Here is a 15,360-nt window from a genome sequence, read left to right as displayed (position 1 = left end):
GGATGTTACCAATATCCTGATCCGGTATCCTGATCTCAAATGAACAATCGAAAGCAGAATACTAGACAGGATAGACGTTCAGAAAATGGCCCATAACAGTATCTTAGTCTTTTCATCATCTTAATGCAACTCGTGAGGTTGCGTTAACTCGTTAATTACATTTTCAAAAGAGTATATATAACTTGTTACTAATAAAGATTTATTTTACAACACAACTATAACTAAAATACATGGAAGTAAACTTTTATTATTAATTAATTTTTTTTTTTCGTTCATGGAGTAAATCTATAAAAAAAAATTTGAGTGCTTGAGATTTTGGGTAAAATATTGAGGTTTTTTTTTTTAAAGAAATGGTGTTGGTTGGTTATGTGTTTTGAAGAATGGTGTAGCATTGAATTTAATTTGGAGATTGGTGGTTACGCTTGTACTACAAGTGTATTGTCAGAAAAGTATTGTATTTCCATTGTAGTATAAGTGTAATACGTTTAAAACCATTGTTCCAGCTGGAGAAAGTCCACCTCGCCGGAGAAGATGTAGCAGACTCGCCAGAGAAATTTATTGACAGCTAGCTTGTCAAAAATGACCTTGATGAGGGCAGCAGTTGCGGTTTCAGCCATTGTTAACGATGAAGATGAAAACTAGAATAAATTTGGTATGTGTGATATTAGTAGAATGGCAAGAGTGTAGATATACTGATAGAATTCATAGCTGCTTATAGTGATTTTATCGATATTCTTGCTTGGTGAACACTTTTTAACAATATCGGTGTTCTTGATTTTATCAATAAATTTCTCCGGCGAATCTGTTGCATCTTCTCCGGCTGGAACAATGGTTTTAAACGTAATACGCTTGTACTACAAGCGAAATACAATACTTTTTTGACAATACACTTATAGTACAAACGTAACCACCATTCTCCAAATTAAATTCAATACTACACCATTCTCCAAAAACACTTAACCAATTAACACCATTTCTAAAAAAAAAACTCGTAAATTATTTGATAATTGATTTTGACGTATCAAGAAAGGGAAACAATTAAAGAAAAGCAAAGGTTTGTTAAGTAACTCCTTATTTATTATGCTTCACTCCAGTACACAAATGTTTAATCAGAGAGTGCGATGGTGGCACCGCCACATTCTCCTGACACCGTATACCTCCCATTTTCTTCCGTCGTTACATGACACGTAGGACACATATATGTATGACATGCATGTATCATGTATTTATGTTGGTGAATTGGTGTGAGTGTGTGTGTATATATACGTTAAAAACAGATGTATGTATGGAGACAGAAAGGGGACACCAAAAGTGGCTACATAAAAATATCGTACATAGATAAAGCCTCAATTGTAGCACCCTCCAAACAAATATTAATGTAGGAATGAATGATGACACTTTATATATTCTCTCAGACCATATCAAACTAACCTACACCATGCACATGCACCCTTTTTTTATGGATGTTCCATCTTCTTTAACATGATCGATGCCATCAACATGTAGTAGTAATATCACAAATTGCATTGATTATGGTGCAATATAAGAATTAATATATTATTAATTATTATAGTATTTGTATGTTGTTACAAATGTTAAAACATTAACTTTAAGTCTGAATCATTTTGTGTCACAACAATATGTTGTGATTACGTAATAAAGAAAAAGAATACTCTCTTATCTGAAGAACAAATAAAACGCCCATTTATCTTTTTTGTAGAAATCAAATAAATTCACTTATAAATCGGTTTGAGGTGTGCTACAAGTTGTTTTTCAACCTCGAAGAGTCTAGCTTAATTGTGTAGAAAGAAAGCAATTGGTAGTCTTTTTTTTCAAACAAAAATTGTGTATTCACTTACCTTTGTTGCTAACGTGTGTGGATGAGGTATGAAGACATTCGGATCAAGTGAAGGACGTCACATAAATAAATGTCAACGTGATCAAAGTTTTGAATGTCATTGAATTCTTTAGAAGATTTGAAGACTAACTTGTTTCCGTTGATACACAAAACGTTCTGATTACATAAATTTTTAATACATTTGTATTTAAAACAATGTTTGTAGAAGATTACTTTATTTAGAAACAGTTTTATTTGAAGTAGATTCAAACAAAAAAGAAGTGGTAAGAATTAGGGTGTAAACATAATTGTTGTAAACTAGGTAAGAAATTTTAAAAAGGACACTTAAAATTATCACAATTAGTATATCTTACATTACACTCTTGGTGGCACTCATGACCGATTTAACTGTTAATACACCTTATTTAAACCGGTTTTTAAAAACATTGATCTAATTAACAATAATCCGTCTAAAATACATTTGGTAAATATCTTTACACTAGAAAAAAAATACACAACCTTCAACCCTCATTAACTATTATCAAATATGTGCTCAGTTTAAAATAAATAAAATACTATTTCTTATATAAAAAATAATTTCTTATATAAAAAATAAAAATAAAAAATCTTAACCTGCAAATCTTGATTTTGTATAGGAAGGGAATGTTGATAAGTGATAAGAAATGTGATATGTAGCGACTTAACATCAGTAATGAAGGTTGAGGAAGTGGGTACTCTAGACGCTAGTTGCTAGTTTAGGTCAGGTAAAAAAAGAAAAAAAAAAAACACTCAACTCAACTCACATTGGCATTTCTTTCTTTATCTTATACACCAAATATGGCAGTTTACCATTTCTTGTAAACTCAACTCAATCACATTGACATTTCTTTCTTTTTCTTAGGACACCCGGGGTGGTCCGTGATGGAGGTGCCATCACTCGTTATTTCATCACTCAACACCGCCGCCACCCCTTTCTATCACTCGTGGAAGTATAACGAGTGATGGTGGTAACGCGTTGAACTTTGAGGATGATAGGGTATGGACTTGTACATTGTGCATTAATACTTGTACATTGAAATCCCATCACTAGTGATACCACCCCCACTACATTTCTATCACTATCACTAGAATATTGGGTGCTGACATGGCATGATTTGATTGGGTGCTCCCATCACTAGAATCTATCACTAGTGAACCACCCTGTCCCCCCTTACCACATGACATGTTAAGTAATATTGCACACCATTATCCTTATGTTAAGGGACATTAAAGAAGTTATATGAATTAACATGTTAACTGGATGTGTTAAGAGACTGAATGAATTGTTCTTTTCTTTTTTAAACCAAAAACCACTAAAAACAAAGTTAGATGAAGTTAACAGGATTAAATCATTTTTTTTAAAATGAGACAGAGTGAAATAGGGAAGAAAAATTGATATGGCATTTAGATGGCCTTATGCACCATATATGAGAGTTTACCATTTTTGTATTTTTCTTTGAGTAAATTGTTTTTTGAGTCCTTGTGTTTTAGTGGTTTTAACCATTTGAGTACAAAATAAAAAAGTTTAACGTTTTGAGTCCCTGTGTTTTAGTGGTTTTAACTATTTGAGTCCAAAATCAAAAGTACAAGTGTTAAAAGTTGGAATCAAATGGTTATAAAATGAGTGGTTAGGGACTCAGAGCATTAAACTTTTCTATTTTAGACTTAAGTGGTTAAAACCACTAAAATAAAGGGACTTAAAAAATAATTTACTCTTTTTCTTTTTGTAAAATACATATAACATCCATTGAAAATAATAAAATAACTATATTGTTATGAGTGTAGCCAGGGGCGGAGCTATGTAGAGGAGTACGGGTTCCTAGGAACCCATTCGGTTTCAAAATATTAGTAGAAACATATATAGAAATAATAAAGTGAACCCATAAATATATTACGAGGGAACCCATAACAAAAATCTCAAGTGGCGCGCTGGTTTGGTAGCTGTTTTATATACAACTGAACACAGGTTCGAATCTTGGTCATGGTGTCATTTTTTGAAACATCTATTACAATTTTATAACCTGCAGCCCACCAATCTATTATCCATTTGAAGAACCAATCTTTAGTAATGATGATATAATCTTTAGTTCTAGGCTCAAAATTATGTTGATGTCTTTCAACAAAATAGCATGCTTAATGCTATCTAAGAAGAGCAAAATCAGGCTTATAATGAAAATCACCATAGTTGACTATCCCCTTCATAGCTTTCCATGATTCAATCGAGTCCTCCTCTTGTTTACTCGACAATTTTGACCAGCAATAGGCGATATTTGAGGTAACTATCTTTCATTTTTTGTTTCTAACTCGGTTACTTAAATTTGATATGAGTTTGTTACTTGTGATATGTGGTTTTTATAGGATAGTTATTTGATATGAACTTTTGGTTTTTAGCAATTCGAATAATGGATTTTAATAATCCCAACTATTAGCAGTTGGCCGACGATAATCCCAACTTCAAAAATAACCAGTGGTGGTCCCACCTTTTCACATATTGTAAACCAATGGACCTTTACTAACAAAACCTTAATTTCTTTTTGTCCATGTGTCTTTTTCGGTTTAGTAAATGTCTATTGGTTTACAATATGTGAAAATGTGGGACCACCACTGGTTATTTTTGAAGTTGGTACGCTGACGACCAATGGCTAATAGTTGGGATTATTGAAATCCATTATTCCTTAGCAATTTTAGTTCTTTTTTCTTTAAACTTGAATTTTTGGGTTAATGCTAATGGAAATTCTATATGAAATTGGGTCTTTATTATGATTCATGACCTGACCTGGCCCGAAAATTTTAACGTATGGTTTTGAAAATTTAACTACCCGAAAAAGTGAACCCATAGGAAAAAATCTTAGATCCGCCACTGAGTGTAGCATACCTTCATAGGTGTATAACAATTTCGCATATATAACTATGGAATACACAACAGATTGTTCTTGTGTGTATTAACTCGCTTACAACATAAACAAAATGATTTTTAGATTAGGTGAACGCTAAATCGGATATATATCTTTTAAACTCGCAATTCTTTTAAAAAATGTCTTTTGGTCCACCATATTAAAAAAAAAAAATACGCAAATCATATTCAAGTGAATGACTTTAAATTCACTTACCCTAGAAACTAATTTTCATCTACCTAATCAAAATAATAAGTGAATTAGGTTCAAGTATGTCTTTTAGATTAGCATATCTCCACAAAATGCATTTCCGTATGTCTTTATTAATGATACACGAATATAGTGTATACTAGCCTAACTCTTGATTTATGTATTGTTATCAGACTGAAAAAAAAATGACAAATGATTAGAAACTGACGACGGGCCAGTGGGAAGGCCCACTTTACCCGTTTTAGGTTATCCTTGTGCGGACCCAATTATGAGTAAGCCCAAGTAATAGAGTTATCTTGCCCATTAAGGTTTCTCTCCTTTGGAAAAAGCGGGAAAACCACGAGCAGGGAAGACAGGCCTCATTTTATGTTTGACAAGAAAAGGATCTCGGCTGGAAGAGTGTACTTCTCCGGCTGGAGCATTAAATAAGATGGTCATCTTACCGTTGGGGGTCAGACACGTGTCTGCACCCCCCGAGAACCCACAGAATCCGTTAGATCATCTATGAAAAATATCTAATATACAAGATAAGGACCGGCTATTATATAAGGGCAAAGGAGAGAAGGCAACAGAGGTATGTTCTAAGAAACCATCTCATTTACTTCATCTTCATTTACTACTCCTACATTTATTTCCGACCAACATTCCTATTCATTGAATACATGCATTCCATTCATTTGATTCACACCTACGAGGAAATATTCCGGTGATATACTCATCGGAATAGGCTCCTCTACTCTTCCGGCAAGTTTACTTACTCTCACGCCGGAGCTTGGTCACGGATCCCCCCTCCGGGGTCCTCCGTGGCGAGGCTAACGGTTTATTCTTTTGCAGTAGCGGAGACGACAGCCTCTTGACGTCAGCGAAGATCCATCTAACCTCATCGGGGAGTTGGGTATTCGACATTGGCGCCATCCGTGGGACGTCAGCCTGTCCGGTGTTCCCACATCAAACTCCGACGTTAAGAGTAGCTTATCTCACCAACAACAACATGGCAACCCCACCCAACTCACGTGTCACCCAGACAGCACAGAATGATCTGGATAGGGTCATTGTAGAAGACATAACCCATGAAGAAGGCAACGAGAACCAGGTGGAAAACCCAGAAAGAACGGAACATAGCACCCCAGATTTTGTGGCCATGCATAGAGAAAAGCTAACGAAGTGTCTTGAAGATTTAAGAGACAAGAAAACCTTGACAGCCTCAGGGCTAGGCTTTCTTTTGACACACCCTCCAACCAAGAAGGGACAGACCTTCATAACAAGAGCAACAGTGGTGACCCACTGGAAACATTCATGACTGCCCTCAGACAAATGTCTTCAGAAGAAAGGGAGGACCTCATCACAGGAAAGAGGTTGAAGGAGAAGGGGAAGGAAAAGGGTAACCAAAGTGATGATGGCCTAGACCAACCCTATCTACCACGGGACTTAGCTGAGGTCTCAAAGTTCACACGAATGATTGCAGAAGCACCAATGTCCCCCAAAACGAAGTTACCCCCAAACTTTGACCACTATGACGGGACAAGAGACCCTGAGATCATCTTCATGCCTTCAGGGGAGCGGGGCAACTTGGGCGATGGTCCATGCCTGTATGGTGCCACATGTTTGTACAAACTCTGACGGAGGGAGCCCGGCTTTGGTTTGACAGCCTCCCTCCGGGGGGAATCGATAGTTATGAAGAGTTAAGTGAGAAGTTCCTCAGAAACTTTGGTCAGCAGAGAAAAGTGGTCAAGAATCCAAATGAGATCTTCCACATAAGGCAGAGGGACAATGAGCGAATAGATCAGTATATGGAGAGGTTCGTCAAGGAGAGCATGAACATCAAGGATGTCCCGGAGGTCATGAAGATCAGCAGTTTCATAAACGGGCTAAAGCATGCACAGCTGTGTGAGAAACTAGGGGAGGAGTTCCCCCACTCATTTGACAACCTTATGGACAGGGTCAGAGCCTTTGTCAGAGGGAAGGACACAGTCAGCAAAGCCAAGGAGACAGATATCACGCCTCGGAGGATCACCCCAGCTACAAAGCTTCCCGACAAAGGTACACCTTACTCCCGAAAGCCCACTTTTGACAGAATGTTGCATGACAGAACGGGGCCCTCATACTCCCCATACAGGCCTCGGGGGAGGGGTCCCCCTCCTTACTCTGATAATTTCACCCTCTCACCAAGACCCCAAGTGAGATACTGGCCACTGAAAAGGTAAAGAACTCCTTCCCGAGGCCACCACCCATAAAACCCGGGCCAAAGGCACAACCAAACAAGTATTGTGACTTCCACAAAGGTTTTGGGCATAAAACCGATGACTGTATGTATTTAAATAGAGAAATAGAGGCTGCAGTAAAGACGGGAAGGCTGGCCCACTTGGTTAAGGAAATAAAGGAGGGGGACCGCAAGGGAAGAGATGTAAGGGAGCCTGGGAGGGCAGCTGTTGACATGATCAGAAGGAGGAATGAATTCGATACCACCCGGAGTGTAAAAGCTAGGATCCTGGGCTCCCCAGACTGCATGAAAGCTCCCATCCTTATGCCATACTTGGAAGAAAATGAGGTGCAACGACTTCCCCTAAACATCTCAGCCATAATAGCTGGCCACAGGGTGTCTCAAATACATGTAGACGGAGGGTCCGGTGTCGAAGTAATATACGAGCATTGCTTCCTTAGATTTGACAGGGATGTAAGAGATCGGCTCGAAGAAGACTCCATCCCCTTAGTGGGATTCAACAACAGTGTATCACACCCCCTGGGAAAAATCAGGCTTCCATTCACAGTTGGGGTAGGGGATCGGGTCCGAACGATAAACCTGACCTTCACAGTGGTCCGGGCACCCTCAAAGTACAACGTTATCCTGGGAAGACCTGGAATCGGGGACCTACAAGCACAGGCATCCACCCCCCACGGAGCTTTAGTGTTTCAAACACCAAAGGGTTTAGCCTGGGTTAAGTCTTCTTATGAAGTAATTTCTTCCGTATCCGAAGGAGAAGCATCCGAGAAGCCCCAGAAGGAGGGGGTAGAAGAGTGGGTCCTTTGCGATAGGTTCCCAGAACAAACGATCAAAGTAGGAAGTCACTTGAGTGACAAATGCAAGAGTGCCCTGAAGGAGCTACTTCTCCTCAACATAGATGTGTTTGCGTTCCAACACGGAGACATGACGGGAATCCCCAGGAGCCTAACCGAACATCGGCTCAATACTTACACATGGGCAAAACCGGTAAGACAGAAAAAGCGAAGCATGGGACCCAACAAAAGAAGAGCTGCTTGTGAGGAAACCAGAAAACTGCTTAGGGCAGGAATAGTCAGAGAGGTGAAGTATCCGTCCTGGGTCGCCAATCCGGTCATGGTTCAGAAGAAAGACGGAGGATGGAGAATGTGTATCGACTTCCAAGATCTAAACAAAGCATGCCCTAAGGACTGTTATCCCCTTCCAGAGATAGACGTCCAGGTAGACTCTTTGTCTCAATACCCCCTGAAATGCTTCCTGGATGCCTACAAGGGATACCATCAGATCCAGATGTCAATAGAGGACGAAGAGAAAACCGCCTTCATCACAGACGAAGGAACATTCTGTTACACCAAAATGCCCTTCGGTCTTAAAAATGCTGGGGCCACATATCAGAGATTCATGAACACCCTGTTCAGGGAACAACGGGGAAGGAACTTGGAAGTGTACGTCGATGACATTGTTATCAAGAGCTTGACAGAGATGGCTATGATAGATGACATAGCCGAGACTCTTAACACTATGCAAGACGTGAATATGAAGTTAAACCCCGGAAAGTGCTGTTTTGGGGTAGAGGAAGGGAGTTTCCTGGGGGTAGTAGTCACTAAAGGAGGAACCAAAGCAAACCCGGAGAAAACTCAAGTTGTGGCTGAGATGCGATCCCCTAGGTCCCTGAAAGACATTCAACAACTGAACGGGAGATTAATAGCATTAAACCGTTTTCTATCAAAGGTAGCCGACAGGACCCTCCCCTTCATGAAGGTGTTGAAGGACTGCCTCCAAACGAACAAGTTCAAATGGACCCCAGAAGCGGAGGCCGCCTTCCAAGAAATGAAAACTTACATCTGCAAGCTCCCAACATTGGCCACCCTAGTGCCCGGGGAACTCCTGCTCCTATACTTGTCCGCCTCGAAAACGACCATAAGTGCAGTCATGATGGTAGAACGGGAAGAAAAGCAGATCCCCATATATTTCATCAGCAGAACACTTAAAGGCCCCGAGGAACGCTACATGCCCCTGGAGAAGCTGGCATTAGCCCTTGTTTTCGCATCCCGGAGACTCAGGAGGTACTTCCAGGGGCACAAGATTACCCTGATGACTGATCAACCTCTCCAAAAGGTACTCAGGAGGCCGGAGCTGTCAGGAGGGTTGGCTAAATGGTCTGTGGAGCTAGGGGAACACTCTCTGGAGTTTAAGCCCAGGACGGCCATGAAGGGGCAGATACTGGCTGACTTTTTAGCAGAAGTCCCTGAGGATGAAGAGAGGGAACTTTTAAAATGGGAAGCTTTGGAGAAAGAAGAAAAAGAAAAGGAGGGCGAGGTTGTGTGGAAGTTACTCACCGACGGGGCCTCTAGTGAAGAAGGGAGCGGGGCAGGCATCACACTGATAAGCCCCGAAGGGATTGAGCTGACATACGCCATAAGACTGGACTTCGAGAACACCAACAACATTGCAGAGTATGAGGCCCTCTTGGCAGGAATGAGGCTGGCACAAAAAATGAAAGCAAGACATGTGGAAGCTAGCACCGATTCACAACTGGTGGTTAAACAGTACCAAGGAGAGTATGAAGCCAAAGACAACACCATGGCTCAGTACGTGGCGAAAGTAAAGGAAACAGCCAGGGCATTCAAAACTTTCAAATTAGAATACATCCCCCGAGGAAGGAACAGAAAATCGGATGCCCTCAGTAAATTGGCCTCGGTGGCATTCGACCACCTGGCAAGAGAAGTTAAAGTGGAAGTCCTGACCGCCCCCTCCCTCAACATGAAAGAGGTAACCGCAATTGAGAATGTGCAAGAAACATGGATGACATCGATCATAAAGTTCCTCAGGGACGGAACGTTGCCCGAGGGAGACTGGGCAGCCAGAAAGGTAAGGGTCAAGGCCCTGCAGTATGAGCTGATTGATGGGGAGTTGTATAGAAGATCATACCTAGGCCCATCCCTGAAATATGTCGATGCGGAAGAAGCCGAGTATGTGATTAGGGAAATGCACGAGGGGATTTGTGGAATGCATTCGGGGCCAAGGACGATAGTAACAAGGGCAATGAATGCGGGGTTCTATTGGCCGCGAATGTATGAAACAACATCCGAGGAGATCAAGAGGTGTGATAATTGCCAGATACATGCACCAATGACCCACCGGCACAAACACCCCATGATACCAGTCTCAACGTCCTGGCCCTTCCAAAAGTGGGCTACCGCCATAATCGGGCCTTTCCCGGAGGGTCCAGGAGGGGTCAAGTATGTGGTAGTGGCCATCGATTATTTTACCAAGTGGATCGAGGCGAAGCCCCTGGCAAAAATTATTGGGGAACAGATGAGGCGGTTCGTGTTAGACAGCATCATCTGCACATATGGGGTCCCAAAGGAGCTGGTGAGCGATAATGGCGTCCAATTTGCTGGAAGACCTTTTAAGCCATGGTGCGAGCAGATGCAGATTCAACAAGTATTTACCTCCGTCACCCATGCCCAGAGTAACGGATTGGTAGAAAGAGCTAATCAAAGTCTCATCAAGGGAATGAAGGGAAGACTCGGGAGAAAACAAAAAGGATGGCTGGAAGAACTACCATTCGTGTTATGGGCATACAGGACCACTCCTAAAGGTTGCAATGGGGAGACTCCTTTCAGCCTAACCTACGGGACAGAAGCTGTCATCCCAGCTGAGATAGGATCCTCAACTGCTCGAATGAAGCTCCGGGAGGAGGAAAATGAGCAAGACCTCAGGATGAACTTGAATCTCTTGGAAGAAAGAAGAGAAATAGCAGCAGTCAGGGAGGCCAAATACAAGAGGCAGCTGGAAAGTTATTACAACGCCAGGATGAAGAAGCTCAACCTCGTCCCAGGGGATCTAGTCCTCAGAGCAAATGAAGCCAGCCTGCAAGAAAGCACCGAAAAGTTAGGCCCCAACTGGGAGGGGCCTTACCGAGTCGTATGAGCAAACGGCAAAGGAAGTTGCAAGTTGGAAACACTCGAGGGCAAGGAGGTCCCCAGGACCTGGAATCTCATGCAGCTTAGGAAATATTATATGTAAGCCCCCAGGGAAAATGGCCAAGAGCCACTTTTGTAACATTTAACTACTAATCTGGGGTTCCCCCAGGACAGATCTTTTGTAACAATTTACGCTGGGAAGTATAATCCCAAAGAAGTGAATGAAAAACGGACAGTCAACATGTCCTCTTTTGACAAAATAGCGGGTATTATAGACGTGCCTAGAGACACCATAAAACCTACTTAACAGGCAGACACACGTGTATAGAGCATATCAAACATGCCAAAAGCCCGGCTGTGGGGCAAAAAGGGTCTAGCTAACCCAAAGAAAACGGACAAAAATGTAAACTATAAACATAATCTTACATTATAAACTTGTCCAGTGATTGGCCTCGAACAGACAATCCATGTTTACTAAACAAACCACAAACATAATATATCTTTGTAAACTAAACTACAAAAAGAAATCGTGTTTCATTCATTTACAAAACAAATGTACAAAGAAAAAACCTCAATAAATTTGGCCAAAATACAGAACAACAAAGCACAACAAGTTCAACCAAAAAGAACTAAAGCTCAACTCCTTGTAAAATGGTCCAAAGGTCCCCAGGAAGAACACCGTCTTGATCCTAAGCAAAAGCCCCTGCAAAGCAACAAACATAGCAAACAGCATGCAAATGACAGGGCAGCAACACAAGAAGCATGAACTACATAATTAGCAACCAGGGAGGGCCCCCACACAAAGGCCCCCAAACACCAAAAGTTTAAAAGTATCCAAGGGTGAGTAGTTAAGTTACAACCATATCGAAGAAGAATAAATGTTCAGAAATCATTCCATAGTTTCAACATGTTTTTAATTGTTTTGACAATAAATAGTATCCAAACACAAATATGAATAAAATAATGCACTTTTATTATGATTTCAAGTCTCGAGTACAATTTGGGAATGAAACCAAATACCACAAAGGTACAAATTACAAAAATAGAAAGTACAAGTAGACTTGCCAAAAATGGAAAGATTGAAAATACGAGGTGTCACATGTCTGAGTTATCTGCTCACTGAGCTAACTGTGCTTTGTGCATCAGGTTTGCCACTAAGAGTCTGTATGAAATAAATGGAGTGACTGTATGTAAAGGATGCACATGTATGTATGTAACATGAATCAGTAAGCAGTTTAAAGTGTCAGATGTAATCAAGCACAGTCATTAAGCACATAATTAGGGTTAATTAATTTGTACAGTACCTGTAATTGTGTGGGTTGTCACAGGTATGCTATTGTATTAGTCAAGTTGTTAGTTGTATATGCAATTTACTAATCCATTTAGTTTACAGGTATGCCGTGTAGGTACGCTATTGCAGCAATATGGAATATGGCTTCTAACGGGCAAAGGGTTGGTGCATTAGAGAGTTGGGTTAATCCCATCTACACTTTGGCAAGGTAGAAGCAGGTTTATCATTTTAAGGTGAACCCTATAAACGGAAGGTCTTTATGGGCTAAGTCTCTAGTTTCTACCACCCTCACACCACCAGATCATCATAAGCAAGTGGGAAGGCCCAAGAAGGCAAGGAAGAGGTCTGCATTGGAAGTGGAGGACATGACACACTCTAGAAGGTTGTCGAAGAAACACACCAAAGTAAAGTGTACCAAATGTGGAAAAGTAGGGCACAACATTAGGACATGCAAGGGTTAATGTAGTGTTTAGGTTTGTGTGAACTGGTCTATGTTGGTCTTTTGGTGCAGGGTTTGTTATGCTAGAACAATCGTATGTATTTTGGTACTTGTAAGGGTCTGTTTTAGTCTTGTGCAATGCTGTTTGAACTGGTCTTTGTTACGGATGTTTATCACCTATCAAGTTTATGGTATATCTACTTTATTTATGTTTTGTTCTTTGAATGGGAATGGGTCAATGGTTCTGCACTTTTGATACTGTAAACATATCACACATTTTACCACAATTACATACTATTAGCACTTTTAAAACATCACATTTCATTAGATTATAGTCAAAATTCATTGATAAAGATTACATCGTATTACACTAGTGCATAAACAGAGACACTATATGTTAAACATACCAAGAGGACCTTTTAAGACATACCAACACTAGATACAGACTCTAAACACATCATGAAACAAATCCAGCTAATTATCAACCACTTCTTCAGTTTGCTTGCTTGCAGTTGACTTTCTTTGACCTTGTCTTCAAGCTTGTTCCTTTCAGCTTCAAGGAAATTCTTTGCTCTAAGCAGTCCAGGAATGATGTCAACACACCTTTGACATCTTGTTTTATCAAACCAGCCGATGAAACCACATTCTGAATTCTAATTTAAACATAGCAGTAAACCTCAATAACCAATTAAGTGAAGAACCCTAATTTACCAATAGTACCTGATCAGGACATGCATAAAAACGCCGACCAGGGTTGCGATCGGTCCATGATGTCAAAATTATGGCTTCTTTCCCGCATTCGCATATCACCATTGTTGCTTCTGTCGTAGTATTAGGAATTGCAGGTGTGGGTTGTTTTGGAATGAGGTGCGATTAGGGTTAAATGGGGGTTTTAAATGGGGGAGAAACAGTTGGTAGGTGAAAGGACATTAATGCCCTCACGTGGGCCCCACGTGACTAAACTTAACTAAGAATTTTAACTTGGTTTGGGTAAAGGATATACCATGTTAAGATTTGTTAACATTAGGTATGATTAATGTAATTGTTGAAGACAAATGACATGTAATTATTGAAGACAAAGGACATGATTTGCAATAACATACATACATAAAGGACGAGTTTTGTAATTTACTCTTTATTTTTTGATTTCTAAAGATATAAACACCAAGGGACATAGTATTTTCATAATTTTCTCTATAAAAACATCTCAGACCACATGTAGTGGGGCTTGAACTTCAAGCCCTTTCCTTGGGCATTATCCGACATGTGGCTCCTAGTCAGCAAAGGGGCTTGAAGTTAAAAAATGGTGTAGTAGTATAATATCCCTTGCAATGATTAGATATTGAAATTGAATTAAATAAAAAATAAACAATCATAACATTCCATTGGCCATTCTCTCTCTTCATCGGGCGTTTTAATGCACACGCCCATGCCCATTTTGACAAAAAAAAAAAACGCCCCAGGGGGCGGAGGGAGGGGCGTTTTGGAACAAAAAAAAAAAGCCAAATCAAACCCCACTACTACGGGTGGTCTCATCTTGCATATTCATTCATAATTTTCAAACATTTGGCATTTTTCATCAATTCTTGTTAGCACATCCCTAGCAAAACGGGTGAGTTATTATTTTAGTTCGGGTCAGATATAGTTTTGATAAAAATGGGTATGGGTTTCAACATGTCGTTTTAAAAGTATTTGAAATTGAAATATTGCAAATTATTATAAGGAATCAAAAATCGAAAATTACACAAAGGAACAGTACAACCACAACTATATAAAACAACAGAGATAGAATCAAAAATCTAAAATTCCTGCTCATAGCACCATACTCGAACCATTTAATGCATCAAAATTCAGTTTTTGTTTTATCATTTTGAGCTGATTCAGATTGTTTTACAGTCTTCTGTTGAACAGGAGAAAGATGTCTTTGTGTCCCTGAAACACCATTTCCAAATTTGATGGATTCCCGAAAACAGGACAAAGATCTATGGAAATCGTTAAAAAGTAACAGAAAATATTTGACACACCTAGAACCGGCATTCGAATCTCAATCAACGAACAAAGAAACGATTCGCTGAACCCAGATTTTAAAATCGAATAAGACACGATGTTTACCTTGTAGTTCGAACTTTAGCACTGAATCGAACAAATTCAGTTCACGTGAGGATCGGGTAGTGCAGTGGGGTTGGGGAAGAGGACCCGTGTGAATGTGGCCGATTTTGGGAAAGACGACCACGTTATGTTACTAACCATAACCAATTTGATTTGCAATGTAACTTCAATTCGTTTGTTAATGCAGCCAGAAAAGTTTGGTTTTGTGGTCACTGAAATGCAGCCGTAAAAGTTTGCAGCCGTGGTCTATCGGCAAGCGACGCTCAAGAATAGCCTAGGTACAATCGAATGAAGACGACTCGTATGATATGTTTGTTTTTGAAGAACGAAATAACCCAAAAATTAACAAACAGGCCAAGATCGCCAGATATATTAACGCATCACAATCAATCCA

General features: G+C 40.1%; 1 protein-coding gene across 1 annotated transcript; it reads left to right on the top strand.

Moving 5' to 3' along the window:
* Positions 1–6,294: 6,294 nt before the first annotated feature.
* On the top strand, positions 6,295–11,134 carry LOC110876236. The gene is made up of 3 exons (XM_022124413.1): positions 6,295–6,569; positions 6,629–7,180; positions 7,303–11,134. The coding sequence occupies exons 1-3, from the start codon at positions 6,295–6,297 to the stop codon at positions 11,132–11,134; spliced, it is 4,659 nt and encodes a 1,552-aa protein (XP_021980105.1).
* Positions 11,135–15,360: the final 4,226 nt, after the last annotated feature.

The sequence above is a fragment of the Helianthus annuus genome, chromosome 9 (genome assembly GCF_002127325.2).
Source record: "Helianthus annuus cultivar XRQ/B chromosome 9, HanXRQr2.0-SUNRISE, whole genome shotgun sequence".
Classification (NCBI taxonomy): Eukaryota; Viridiplantae; Streptophyta; class Magnoliopsida; order Asterales; family Asteraceae; genus Helianthus; species Helianthus annuus.
The sequence above is the reverse complement of the archived record's forward strand: the minus strand, read 5'-3'. Positions and strand labels throughout refer to the sequence as shown.